This window comes from Triturus cristatus, chromosome 10 (genome assembly GCF_964204655.1).
Source record: "Triturus cristatus chromosome 10, aTriCri1.1, whole genome shotgun sequence".
Taxonomy (NCBI): Eukaryota; Metazoa; Chordata; class Amphibia; order Caudata; family Salamandridae; genus Triturus; species Triturus cristatus.
In genome coordinates, this window is record NC_140593.1 from 1,065,071,465 (window position 1) to 1,065,086,330 (window position 14,866).

At 39.0% G+C, this 14,866-nt stretch overlaps 1 protein-coding gene across 6 annotated transcripts in view; it reads left to right on the forward strand.

The window, feature by feature from the left end:
• CARD11 (caspase recruitment domain family member 11) overlaps nucleotides 1-14,866 on the forward strand; it is a 935,632-nt gene that overhangs the window by 875,385 nt on the left and 45,381 nt on the right. For all 6 annotated transcript variants that reach the window (XM_085629202.1, XM_085629205.1, XM_085629200.1 and 3 more), the window contains one exon: nucleotides 4,138-4,317. In XM_085629202.1, coding sequence (XP_085485328.1) covers nucleotides 4,138-4,317 — 180 coding nt within the window. The remainder of the gene's footprint in view (nucleotides 1-4,137; nucleotides 4,318-14,866) is intronic.

Genomic DNA, 14,866 nt, shown 5'->3' on the forward strand with positions numbered 1-14,866 from the left:
TCACTTCATCAGACACCTACAACCCACCCCTGTTAGCAGATTTACCCATACCTAAAAGTTTCCCATGCGTGCAGAATTCTAAGTGTGAGTAAATCTATGTATCTCTTCAGTTCCGCTCTTCGTGCACCTAAACTACAGTCTGGTGCACAAATAGCTTTGGGAATCAGGTCCTTTGTGAGTAATAGACATGAAGCATCAGTCGGAACATCAAGGAGTGACAGATGTATTATGTGAGGGCTAGGAGTTAATTTTTTGTATTATTCGAGGATCATCAATGTGAAAAACAGTTATTCAATCTGGCTTTTCAGACTTCAAGAACTTAAATTAGAATTTGCAATGGAATGGTCAGGCAGTGTTGACCAGTGAACTTGTTTGTAGTAGGGTGTGAACTGACAACGAAGGCCCACTTTGCATAACTCAGAAGCTTGAGATTTAGTAATGCCCAATTACTCATTCAAAATGTGGCTTAGAGTTTTTCTGATGCTGCTTTGCAATTGGCATTGCAAATCTCATACTAGCTTTTGTACCCCTAAGGAATCTTCTAAACACCTGCATTAAATAACTTCTTTGAGGACATTACCATTTTGGTAATTCCCCTTGTGCCCAGTTATATTCCTTCACCTTTTGCTCATAATGCATAACACAGGTGGTGGGCATTTATCTGATGATAATACCCTCTAGAACATTCATTAATGCACTCTAAACTTATCTGAAAGAAAGGCATGCCTCCCAGAAGAACTAAAACAACAGGCTGGGAAAACCGATCCCATACGGTATTTGGGAATTTCTGTTACAGGTCATTATGGGGAATTGGTCAAGAATAATTATGAAACCACCAGCATAAAGATCCAGAAACTGTTGGATAAATGGTCTAATCTTCCTTTAACTTTGATAGGACGTGTGTCATTGATTAAGATGTCTATTTTACCTCTTTTGATATTTTTGTTTACTAATATTCCGGTAAAGATTAACGTTAGTTATTTCAAAGCGATTGATTCTATGATTCGGGCATTTGTGTGGAATAAAAAAGAAAGCTAGAGTTAAGCTGCCAATTTTGCAATTGGATACTCAGCTGGGTGGGTTGGCACTTCCAAATATTCGTTCATATTATGATGCATCATTTTTTGATTATGTAGCATGTTTATTGTCTAATCCGCATCGAGCTGACAACTTTTTTATCATCAAAATGATCCAAAAGGCTGGAACCCCACTTCCTACTTTTTTGAAGACATCTAAACTCCCAAAGAGAACAAGATACAAAACGTTAATAGATTTCTCAAATAGACTTGATATTATCTTTAAACAAAAAGATTTTTCTGGCTTTTTTTCACTAAAGCTAACTGAATGTCGAGAACTAGGTTTATATATTCATTCTACTCAATTGAAAAAATGGAATGATGCTGGCTTGGGGATTGTGAATCAATTGGGTATTCAGGGTAGGTTGATTTCTTGGGAAGAAGTACAGGTTAGAACTCTGGGTCCCAATAAACCTTCCTTTTTTTAATTCATTCAAATTATAAATTTTTTGAAAAAATACAATTTTATATTTAACATCCCCCAGGTAGAATTGCTTCTGCATTATATGTTTCGAGATAAAAAAAAAACTGAAAAAGATAATCACTTTTAGATTTTTTGCCATATTTTCATCTGGAATATAAAATATTCTAGAAAAATACTGGTTTAAAATTTCAGAGAAGCATTTACTTGATGGTGGACTTTCTATCAGGCATTTAGTTCTGAATTATTGAGTTGAACCTAAAAGGTCTGCCTGTGAAAAGAATCTAAAGTTATTGCCTGGCCAGCTTGTGTGATAGGAAAGAAAAAGTCTGCTCCACTGAATGTCACACCTGTGAAAGAATAAAGAGTAAAGGTTCTAAAGGTGCTTAAGATAGTCAGCCCTTTTCGCAAAGACTCATGTTCACAATCTTGTACGGCCATATAGTTGTGGGTGGAACTTCAGTTAGATATAGAAGTGTTATTGTCCAGACTTGATTTAGTAATGGGTCTTGGCATCCGGTATGGCCTGTCTATAGTCAATTTAGTGGAGAGTCACAATATGAAATATGTAGATAATCACTTTCTTTAAAAAAAAAGCACTGACTACAATAGGTGAAACATGGATGTCATAGATGAAGCACAGGCTTCCCCAGGACCTGAGGATTAAAGGATCACTGTTAATTAATTACTGACTTTTAACTAATTACTGGGGTTGTAAAAAGATCAACTAATCCTAAATGAAACCTAGGATATCTCTTTATAGAACTGTATGAGGCACTATTAGAAGAAAAGGCATTTTCTGGATTTCTTAGAAAGTCCAAATTCTAAAGAGTGTTGATTGTTCAGAACATATTGTATGCTACTTCTAGACAACCATAAGTTTTCAAAACTTCTGATTCCTTCATCAAATTGTGTCATCCGAAAGCCAAATTTGATTGGGGAAGTAGATAAAATAATGAGAGTAGTTCTGTTCTTGGAATGCCTAAAGGTAAACGTTTTGAATCATTGGCTTTTTTGTCAGATAAATATCAGGATCCAATGACAAAAGTTGATTGATAGGTCAAGAATGGTTGTAAGGCCGGGTCTGGTGGCTTAGTTGAGTAAAAATTCATTGACTGCAGGCATCTGTGTTTGACCTTAGTGAGTCCCCCCAAGCGTTCATCCTTTTGAGATCGATACCATGAATACTGTATGGTTGAGTAACAATAAATGCCAATTAACTATCAGTAGTGCATAGATACCCCCTCCTCTAGGTTGAGCATATGCTTTACAAAAATACCTTTTAGGTTAAGTAACACAAGGGTCATTTGACAGTGCTCATGCAGTCCACAATAAAATAACCATCTTGTTTGTTGAGGGAAAAAGAAGTGAGGTAGGAAAGAAACACGTTCTAAATATCCTAGGTTATCGACCGAGCTGTAATTTAAGATTATGCATTAATCTAAATTAAATTCAACCTACTGCAGAATGCAGTGGAGTTTCAAAGGATTGATTGGTAGATAGAACCTTAAATAATCAATACATAAAAGTTTGGAAAAATATGAAAGTTCTCTATAAAGTAATTTAACATCCAATTAGAAGACTTTATTATTCAGAAAAGTAAAAAGAAGGATTATCATTTAGGCAGGCAAATGGTATTATTCTAATCAAATAGCATATGGAATTCTTTTATTGAGATATTGTCTGTTACAAAAGTCAGAATAATTATGTTTCAAATTTCAATTTGTTGTGAAGAATAATGTACGCATTCCAGATTCCTTTTAAATTATTTAAGTCTCATTTATCACTCACTTTGCTAATCACTTTCTAGTTCTATGCCTACATCAACAGAATTGATTGCAGCAGGAAGAATTTTACCTACCCAACCAGCCTCCCCATCCTTCAAGTAGAGCTTTTCACGCAGGCACAGTGTCTGTCCAGCATTTCTACCCATTTCAGGTTAACAATTAAAGGTGGAAAGAAAATTCAAAGACTCTCTATGTATAGGTATTAAAATCTTTTGCAATTTTCTCAAGCTCGACCCTATGCTGTGAGTTAGCTACAATTACAGGCTTTTTTAATAATTATTCCCAATCTCAAGCACATTGCATATTTTTGGGGGAATATCTTACAGCATCATCTTTTACTGCTAGATGAGAATGCCAATGAGTTGCTTTGTTCTTAGTTTTGTTTCACTCTCATTTTACTACAATATAGGCTACCTCAAGTGTAATTATTAGGAATGTGCACCAATAGAGAAATTAGACATTAGAAAATTTGCAACTTATTTTTTTAAAGTTTGCCCACTTTGAAAATGTCAAGAAAAGTTTTAAAATATAAATAACGTGAAATATCCTGCAGTAAGTAGAATTTAAGGAACAAAGTGCCACTCAAATCTAACATTTATTTGCGCGAACAACCTAAATCATATTAGCTTTTTCGGAAAATTCTGCCATCAGTGGCATTTTGTAAAGTTACCAAACTGTGCAGATACATAACGTAGCAAAGTTTGCCACCTTCATCGACCTTCATAAAAAGAATGACAGTTTCACCCAGCCCTTATTGCACCAAATGTAACATTAGCTTCCTTCCTGTTTTAGGGGGATTTGATTGATTTCTTATTCACGCCCCTGCTCTCTCATATCTATATTGTCCTTGCAGATCTTGACCCAGACAGTGACATCAATAGGAGCCTGAATCTCATACCTTATAGTCTGGTACACCCCTTCCATTCAGCACGCCGGCGACCCATCATCTTCACACCTTGCATGCTGGCGAAGACCGTGATACAGAAACTACTCAATTCTGTTGGTGCTCAGGAGTTCAACATTTGCAAGCCGGGTAAGGGAGGAGAGAACTGTACACACTTTGCTGCATCCTTTGATGTACATGCAGTTATTTGTTATACCGATGTATGTATGTATGGATAAGACATAACACAGAGCCAGTTATATACCGATTTTGTTTCTTCTATCATTTAATGTTCAGTCCATCATAAGGGAAGAGTACCTTAGAGGGGGCATTGTTGTGTCTGATAGGTAATTAAGAGGTGGAAAGATCACAATATGATATAATGTGTTAACTGGTCCCAGTTGGATGGTGTATATTGCACTTATTTTATATTGTTCATATAGGTAATTTCCCAAAATGCTTTGCAAAAAAACAAGTGGCTCAAAGAGTGTGCCATAGGTAAGCAACATTAACAGTTTTCACAGTTAAAAAAGTAGGTTGTCTAGATGTAGGGCTAGTTTGCTAGGAGAGGTCACAAAGATGAGCTGATGACTTTAGAACAAGTTTGATTAGAAAAGGATGGAAGTACAGCAGATAGAAGAGGAAATGTGTTCCAATGATGATGTCCATGTAAAGACATAGATCTAAAATATGAGGGTGCCAGGGGTAGGAGGAAAAAATTTGGGCATATGAAAGAGGTCGTACCATTTGATAAGAGAATGACGAAAAGGGTTTAGAAACCATGTTTACATTGAAATAATATGCACAAGAAGCAGTATTTGTATGGAAAGGGAATGTTGGTAGAATAATTGATGAGGGGGGTACGTGGGCTAATAATGGTACGCTGGCAATAAGACTGGTTAGGTGAAATAGAGGGAAACGTGTGGTCAGTGAAAACAAATTGTAAGATCGCAGAGATGAAATCAGCATTATTCAAAATGAGCACATTTAAATGTAAGAATAATTCTCTTTGTATAAAATTTGATCATAGAAAATTTTTTCCAATTGTTATACAGATGATACCTGTATGCACTGGGGATAGTACAAAGGTGGGAGCAATGAGTCACAGATTAGTCCTAGATTCCGTGCAAAGAAGAATGAGCTGATTGTTGTTATCACAGTGATCTGCAATTTTATGGTGTTTCATTGTTCTTTTCATGGATTTATATTCTAAAGTACTATAAGTGCTAAAAGGCACAAAACTATAGAGTTCTTGTGTGTAACTGGACATGGTAACCATTTGTGGATTTGGCTTCATATAGTCTAGGTAAAGAGTCCAATGTAAAAAATTGCAAAGGTGCTCGGCCCCCAATGGGAAGAATGAAGGCATTCTCAGGCACATCAAATATCATTCTATATGAGGGGAGAGAAAAACTATGTTCCCTTAGCAGTGAGCCAGATCCATAATTCTTGACAGACTCCAGTGGCCCACTAGTTTTCCTAATATTCCACTGCCAAATACCCCAGGGGACAATAAGGTGAGAGATAGACATATATATAGATAGTTGTCAACATTTGCAATCTATCGGAGGAGAGGGTATAGGCCAAAATGGAGGGTAAGAAATCAAAACAAGGCTTTTGATCACCTTTGGGGTATCGGATGCTAGAGACCACATCAGTGCCTTTGTCAGAGAAAAAGAGTGTTGTCATCCCTCAGATACTTTTACCATTCCTCTCCTGAATAAAACACGTAGGTGAAGGTGCACCACCACTGGCACTATATGGAGCATACATTCCCCTTTATTTTCCAAATAAATTGTTTATTTTCTCTGATTCCCCCGCCTCCAACAACCACTGTGATGTGCACTGTGTTCAGAACAAAAAACTGGCAAGATAAATAAAAGTAAAAGATAAACTGATATATTGCACTGTTTGAATAAATATCAGTCTTGAATACCAGGCTCCCCAAGAACTGATAGGACTGACAGAATACAGAAAAGTACTTCTTTCTTTAAAATAAGTGTAGGGCAACCCAGTGTACGCAATGTATCACCGGACATGTCTTGCAGTATAGGTGGGTGAAATGTTCTGTTTCAATTCTATGTATAAAATAGCCGGTATGTTTTCATTTGAATTTCCCTGTGCAGATTTCAGTTTTACCGTCATTTCTCACATTTCAAAAATTGTTTGAGAGATCAAAATACAAAAACATGCAAAGTAAAAAAGACAAGCTTTTTTGATGTATACTTTTCATATCCAGAAGGACATAGGGAGGAAAGAAATTGGATGTATCACTAAAATGTACACACAAGGAAAGAATAACAAATATGATTTCTTTTTTTAAGTTTAAAGAGGATTTTATTGAAGAATGAAAAAAGTTGCAATACAATAATAATATACATATATGATAACAAATACATTATAAATCAGATCAGAGCAATGGAAGAGGTAGAGAGAGAAAGAGAAAGAAGAAAAGAGGGAAAGAAAAAGGGATATCATCAAAAGCATATTACAACAATATATTAAATAAGTGGTAGTATAAGGAACAAATATGATTTCATAATACAGGAATTATTATGTAACAAGAGATAAAGCAAATTGGCAAAGTTACCTATAATAATACTATCAGAATTATTAATAAGAACAAAAAACATCAAGGAGGTTTAGATACTTCTTCTCTGCAGGGGTTGTGTAAGGGAATAGATTGGGCAGACAAATTTAGAAAAGAGGTAATGGGTAGCCATAATAGGTCTCTTTTAATCGCAAGGGAGATAGGATAGACATATGCTCTATCTAGCCTATGGTTATAACAAACCCCATACCACCATGCTTGATAGGAAATAAGGGAAGTATCTTTCCAAGCTTTCGTAATTTGTTGAAACGCCACAGCAAGAAGGAGGTCAACAATGGAGGTATCAGTGTTGGAGGGGGACCATATTTGTGAGAGACTCCCAAGAAAAATATGAGAAAAAGAAAAGGGGAAATTGGTAGAAAAAATGGAATTAATTTGTCGCCACACTTTGCCCCAAAAAAGATGAACAGCAGGGCAAATAAACAACATGTGGTTAAGATCAGCCACTAAAGCCGAACAGGACCAACAGCTGGACGGGATAGAGGGGTCAATGAGGTGTAGTTTGGATGGAGTAATTAAAAGTCGATTGTATATAAAAAATAGCGTTTGGGTTGTATTCGCCGCTCTAGATGATTTCCTTATTTTGTTCCAAATGTTATCCCAAGTAGTAAGAGGAAAACAATCCCCTAAATCTGATTCCCAGGCACACTCCACAGGAGATTTCATTCGATTAGCAGACGTATCTCGTAATTTTTTATAGATTTGAGAAGCCGATGGAGAAGAGTGCAAAGATGGTAAGGAAATGAGAGAGGAATTGTGTTGAATGGAAGTATCCGTAAGGGCATCCAGAGTAGCCTGAGCCGCCGATTTTAATAGAATATATTTAGGGTGAGAAGAAAGAGGGAGAGAGAAACGATCCTGAAGAACAGAAAAGGAAATAAAAGAACCATCATGAAAGAGTTGATGAGTCCATTTGAGACCTAGGGAGAGCCAATCGTTCCAAAAGATAGATCTATTTTTAATCTTGATAAGGGAGTTATACCAAATAGGGGATTGTAAAAAACGAGCACGGTCATTTAGGTTATGTAAAATAATAGGTTGAAAGGTCTTGCAAACATGTTGGAGAATAGGAAGAGAAAATTTCTTTGGAGCTTGTGACAATGAAACAAATTCTTCAAACGTAAAAGGTTGAAAAAAGGAAGACTCAACCTCTACCCATAGAGGACAAGAAGAGGGGTCAGAAGTATGATCAGAGATGAAAAAAGCAGAGTGAGCAAGGAAAAAGGAAGTATGATACGACGAAAAATCAGGAAAGTTAACACCACCTAAGTGTTTAGGAGATCTGAGTCTAGAGAAAGACATTCTGGCCGTTTTGTTTTGCCATAAGAATTTAGATAAAATGGAGTAGATAGTCTTGTAATAGACCTTAGGAATGTGAACCGGAAGATTCGACAAAAGAAACAAAACTAAAGGAACCAACATTATCTTGATAGAATCTAGTCTACCCCACCAAGATAGGAACAAAGGGTGCCATTGATTCGTAGAGGTAGTGAGAGCAGTAAGTACATTTTTAAAGTTCAAAGCCACTGTGTCCTTAATAGAAGGTGTAAACCAAAGACCAAGATATTTGATTTTGTTCGGGCTCCAATTAAAGGAAGAAGTTAAAAAATCGGCATGAAAACAAAATTTATTAAGAGGAAGAATTTCGCACTTGTCTACATTAAGCTTATATCCAGACACTGATGCGTAGTTCGAGACTTCTGATAAAAATGCTGGAAGAGATGTATGGGGATTCGAGAGAAATAATAAAATATCATCTGCGTATGCGGAAATCTTTAACTGTGTAGAACCATAAGGGAAACCAGAAATATCAGCGTTCATACGAATTTTAGTTAAAAAGGGTTCTAATGCTAATATAAATAAGAGTGGGGACAGCGGGCATCCCTGTCGAACCCCACGGAGAAGCGGAAAGGAAGAGGAAACAAGGCCATTAGCTAGAATAAAGGATCTAGGAGAAGAATAAAGCATTGAGACATAAGAAAGAAATTTAGGACCGAAACCAAACCAGGAAAGGGAGGAAAAAATAAATTGCCAATTGACTCTATCAAAAGCTTTCTCAGCGTCCAATGCAATAGCTGCCAATGACGACTTATGAGAGTGCGATTTACTTAAGACATTAAAGAAGAGACGGGTATTATCAGATAAGTGACGTCCTTTGATAAATCCACATTGTTCTTTGGCAATTAATTTTGGGAGAATTTTTTCTAAACGAAGGGCAAGGATCTTGGCAAAAATTTTGTAATCTAAATTAATTAAGGAAATGGGCCTATAATTCTTACAAAAGGTGTGATCTTTACCATCCTTGGGGAGAAGACAAATAAGGGCCTCTTGAAAGGTACCTTCTGATCTTTGGGAAGTTATAAAGGATGAGAATAGTTGGTGAATCCTAGGAAGAAGTAAGGAGGAGAAATGGGAATAAAATTCTATAGTAAACCCATCAGGGCCAGGGGCTTTACCCCTCTTCAGAGTTTGGATAGCCTCCAAAATGTCATTGCGAGTAATGTCAGCCTCTAAAGGGGAAAAATCAACTTCTGAGGAGGAAGGTGGGGCAATGGACGATAAATAACGAGTAATATCGGATACGGTTGGGGAGGATTCCGGAGTATATAGACGCTGATAGAAATCCGTAAATTCGGCCAAAATATCCTCATCTTTATGGACCTTAACATTAGAGGAGGTAACAATAGATTCAATTTTAGTACGTTCCTTCCTGACTTTGAGGTATCTAGCTAAAAGATTACCGGCTTTATTTTGGGCAGTATAATACTTAGCACTAGACTTAAGTAAAAATAGATTGGCAGAATCAGTGGAAATTTTGTTAAAGGAGAGCTTAGCCTTAATAAGATTATCTAAGTCGGATTGTTTCTTAGAAAGGTAAAAGGAGTGTTCTAATTGTTTAATTTGTGTGTTAAGAGATTGGGCTGATTGAGAGGCTTTACGACGTTTACGGGCAACAAATGTAATAATGAAGTCTCTAGAGGCGGCTTTAAAAGTGTCCCAAATAAGGGAAGGAGTTAACTGAGGTGAGTCATTTTCTACAAAAAATGAAGAGGCAAAATCCATAAAAGCTGGTGGAAATTGTGGGTCCAGTAAAAGAGAATTATTAAACCTCCATCTCCTAGTGCCTTTCACGGGGGGGAGTAATTCCAGGCTTAAGGAGACTGGAGCATGATCAGAAATTAGGATAGAACCTATGTCTGAGTGAGTAATTAGCTGAGTGAGGGCTTTGGAAATGAAAATATAATCTAACCGGGACTGGGAAGAGTGAGGGGGTGAGTAAAAGGTATACTCTCTAAGAGTAGGGTGGCAGAGCCTCCTCGAATCAACAAGGGCTCTTTGGGAGATAGTGGATGTAAACAAAGAATGCATGTGGGAAGGGGAGAATCTAGAGTCAGATCTTCTATCCAAAAAGGGGTCTACAACCATATTACAGTCTCCACCCAAAATTAGATAATCATCGGTGACTTGCATAAGTAAGGAGAGAATATGGGGCCAAAAGACTTTGTCAGGAACAGTGGGAGCATAAATATTAATAATAGTCAAAGGAACTTTATTAATCAGCAAAGAAACTGCTACCCACCTACCATCTGTATCGTTATCTTGATTGACAAGCTGAACATCTAACTTCTTATGGCATAGAATGGCAACACCATTGCGCTTCCCAGAACCAGGAGAGGCAAACACATGACCAACCCAATTGCGACGCAATTTAGGAATTTCAGTATCTTTAACATGAATTTCTTGTAGTAAAACAATATCCCCTTTTAAATTTGCTACCTGAGATAAAACTCTTTGGCGTTTAATAGGTGACCCAAGACCTTTAACATTCCAGGATAAAATATTCAAAGTCATTCACATAGAAGGAGAAAAATGTAAATAAAAGGAAAACGGAAAAGCATAAATAGGGAAAAATTGGATAGTAACCTTACAATAGTAAAGAAAGGAAAGACAAAGCATTGCAGGGAGAAGAGATAGTATCAAACACAAGAAAGAAAAGTAGATACATAATATAATAAAAACGACCAAGGAACTACCATAAAACACATTATATTGAAAAGGGAAGAAAATCAAAGAATACAGAGATGAAACGAGAATGAAAGAGGTATGAACAAATAAGGAAAAAAGATAAAAGATAGATTGAAGAAACTGAACCCCGAGAAAGAGAGAAGAAGAAAGAAAAAAGCAATAGGTAAGAGTAAAAGAAGGAAGAATGAAACAATGATACTGAGAAAAGAAAGAAGGAGTAAGAGAGGAGAATAGAATAAGGAGAAGAAAGCGAGAAAGCATACAAAACCAATTCCATAAACATAAGAACACAATGGCAAAAGACATACCACAGGAGAACAAGAAAGGATGAGGGTGTTGGAACCACATCAGGGAAATGAAACGCCGAACGGGAAACCACAGGGCAACGACGGCAGGGAGGGCGGCATCCAGGAAAATTGAAGAGGATAACAAACAGGGGCCCAAGTATCCAAAACTAAGGGGAAAAAAGACCAAATACAGATGTTAACGAAGTGGAACAATAAACCATATACAGTAAAACAGCTAACATTCTACATGAGGGAAGACAAATAATTATAATCTGGAGACATCCATAGACTCATGACGACAGTTATTCAAAAATTGTTGGAGAACAGCTGGATCTTCATAAGAGACAGTCTTGTTATTATATGTCACTTTAAAAAGGCATGGATGAAAAAGGCCATATCTCGCATTAAGACTTCGAAGAGCAGGTCTCATTTCCAGGAATTTTTTCCGACGATCTGCAGTCACTTTGGCATAGTCTTGAGTAAAAAATAGATTGGAGCCTTGCCAAGAGATCTTTCCTTTTTGTTTGGCAGCTTGGAGTACTTTGAGGAGGTCCGTATATTCCAAAAAATATAGAATAGTACCTCGAGGTCTCGCTGAGGAGGAGGAAGAAGCAGACAACCGGCCCAAACGGTGAGCGCGTTGAATGTTCAAAGGAGGAGATTCAGGAAGACCAAGAAGAGACGGTAAGAATGACTGAAAAAATGAAATTGGATTGGAACCTTCAAGGCCTTCAGCTAAACCATAAATACGTAAGTTGTTGCGCCTGTTGCGGTTTTCCAATTGTTCGACTTGTTGTTTGAGTCGATCAACTTCTGTATGTAATAGGGGTACTTGCTGTAGGGTATCTTCGGACGCGTCAACTCTTTGTTCAAGGACCACAACTCTCTGGACGGTGTGAGACCAGTTGTCTTCAAGGCTTTGTAGGCGCGAATTAGTTTCTTCCATATACGGCTTCAAAGCACGAATTTCCTCAAGGAGAAGCTCCATAGAGACTGAAGAGGATGGATTAGTAGGAGAAGGGGGGTTAATTTTTGCCCGTTTGCCAGAGGGCGGAGCTGTAGGTAATTTGGAGAGTTGTTTGGGGCGAGTATCCGCCGAAGAGGAGGATTTATGATCGGAGGACTCTGGAGAAGCTTCATCCATAGTGTCCCGTAGGACATTAAAAGGATTGTTGTCAGCCAGTGGCGAGGAGATAACTTGGTGAGCCCCAGCGCGGGCGCCACTGCGAGCACCGCGCGGCATTGCCATGTAGAAACAGAAGACAAAGTTTCTTTTGATGACGGAAGAGACGGTCCCAGGTAGAGATGATTCAGACAACAATATCTGTCAAAATTGGAAAAAGTCTGCCACAGAGCGTTGATGAAAGGAGAACGAAAAACTGAAGAAAAAAGATTCTGCGGGAGGTACTCCAATAATTTGTCACAAAGAAAACCCGGAAGCTACACCATACATGAAGAAAAAACCTTTGTGCATATATTATAATATCAGTCTCGTAGTGAATGGTACTGATAAAAAGGGTGACGAACGCATCAGTAAACTATCGTCACAAAAAACAAAATGGCGGCCGTTGTTCTGACTGACTGCATTTCTGGAAATAAAATCACCTTAACGGCATGGAAACTCTCCGTTATTCCTCACACCGATAGCTGAGGTATTCCGACTAAGGACATGTCGATGTTGCGACCCAAAACAGAAGAAAAGAAGCCTGGAAGCTCTCCACTGTCTACGTCGCCGCGGAGCTCCCGAAATCAGCGGCCATCACCAACGGCTCCAAAGCCACGCCCCAACAAATATGATTTCTAATGAAAAGTAGAAGACGTCTAGGTCAATACAGAGAAATTTGCTGAGATACAAATCTTTTTTTTTAGCTAGTGTGAACCTTTGATGCTAACATTTAGAACCTGCCAGTAATTGACTTTTGCAGCTTTGGATAATTCAATAAACAATAAACAAAATAAAATCTATCCTTGTGTGTGCCCTGTGATGGCCATTTCAACTGAAAAGTTTCTGTTGTAGCAAGCCAATGAGAGGATCCAGGTCCACAGACCCGACTTTGGACTGTGTACTCAAACTAGACAATGGGATCAAAAAGCTCCCTCAATCAATTCCACAAACGTGGGTTCTGCCTGTGGTCTGACTTTTAACCTTTTCGAGCCTTCTGACTCATTCTTGTAATGCTAATTTCTTGCAAAGTACTGAAAATATTTACACCTAACCAAACAAGTGAAGTTCTAGTTATATGCCAAGTTTGGTGTAATTCCACTCCGTAGTTTTTTTTATGAAGGAAAGCGAAAAAGTTCCATTGGGAGTAGCAGACTGGACTACGGCAACGCACTCTATGCAGGAATCCCAGCCAAACACCTACGACGACTACAACGCATCCAAAACGCCCTTCGCCCGGCTGATCGTCAACGTCCCCCGCCGCAGCCACATCACCCCCCACCTGAGAGACCTACACTGGCTCCCCGTCGACAAGAGAATCACCTTCAAGCTCCTCACCCATGCACACAAAGCACTCCACAACACCGGACCAGCCTACCTGAACAGCAGACTCAGCTTCTACACCCCCACCCGCCAGCTCCGCTCCGCCAGCCTCGCCCTCGCAGCTGTCGCCCGCATCCAACGAACGACCTCTGGCGGCAGATCCTTCTCCTACCTCGCCGCCAAGACCTGGAACACCCTCCCCACCCACCTACGGCGGACCCAAGACCTACTGGCCTTCAGAAGACTCCTCAAGACCTGGTTCTTCGAGCAGTAGCAGCACCCCCCCCATCCCCTCAGCGCCTTGGGACCCTCACGGGTAAGTAGCGCGCTTTACAAGTACTCTGATTGATTGATTGAAAGTCTGAAACACTGCTGTTTTTTGAATACCCTCCACAGATTTGCATGAAACTCGAAATATTAAAAGTAACCTGAACGAGTAAGTGTCTGTCAAGTGTTGTGCAGATCCATAAAAATGTGACAACGACATTAGCAAATCACAGAACAGTATGATCTGTGTGAAACCTGAATGATTTCACTGGGCTTAACTTGCTATGTTATCTTAAAATATGTTGCCCAATTGGGCATGCTGGCTCTAGTCTACTTTAACTGCCTCACCATGCCATAACACGTTATTTAGATAGGACTGTTTTTAAAGCCCACGTAAAAGGAGCGTGCAGATGAATTCATTAAAGGGAGCGAGGAAGATTGTTTCATAATTTGGTAGTAAACAGTGGCATAGCTGGGGGGAGGTGGTCCGCCCCGGACGGCACGAGTTTTGAGGGCAGCGGCCGTCTCGGGCGGCAACAGACCCCGCGCTCCTAAATGCTTTAGCTGCGTGGGGGCGGCATATGGAGAAAATACTCACCAGCATCCCCCTCTTCCCCCTGCTCTTCACTGCGGGCACCGCGGAGCAGCAAATGCAGAGACCTCCACGGGCACCCATAGGGTTAGCTACGCCACTGGTAGTAAAATAAGCAAATAGCTCTGCCTCCACAGTGGGATTTCCTGAAATGTGGAGCTTTAGGGTATGCTTTTTAGCTGAACGCAGTCAGTGAGCTAAACAGTATTCATGAAACTTACCTTGAAGAAAGAGAAGGCCTGTTTTGTACACTGAATAGTAAACCAAGCATAGAGATCTGAACAAAACTATATTCTCTGTAGCAAGACCCTGTAAGAGGAAATGTGCATCTGCTTTTTAAGGTTGAAAATCAAGCGCGCTATCGGGTTCTAAAGCAGTTAGAGCTTCCGAATACCAGAATTGCTACAGTAGTTAATCCTGAATAAAAGAAG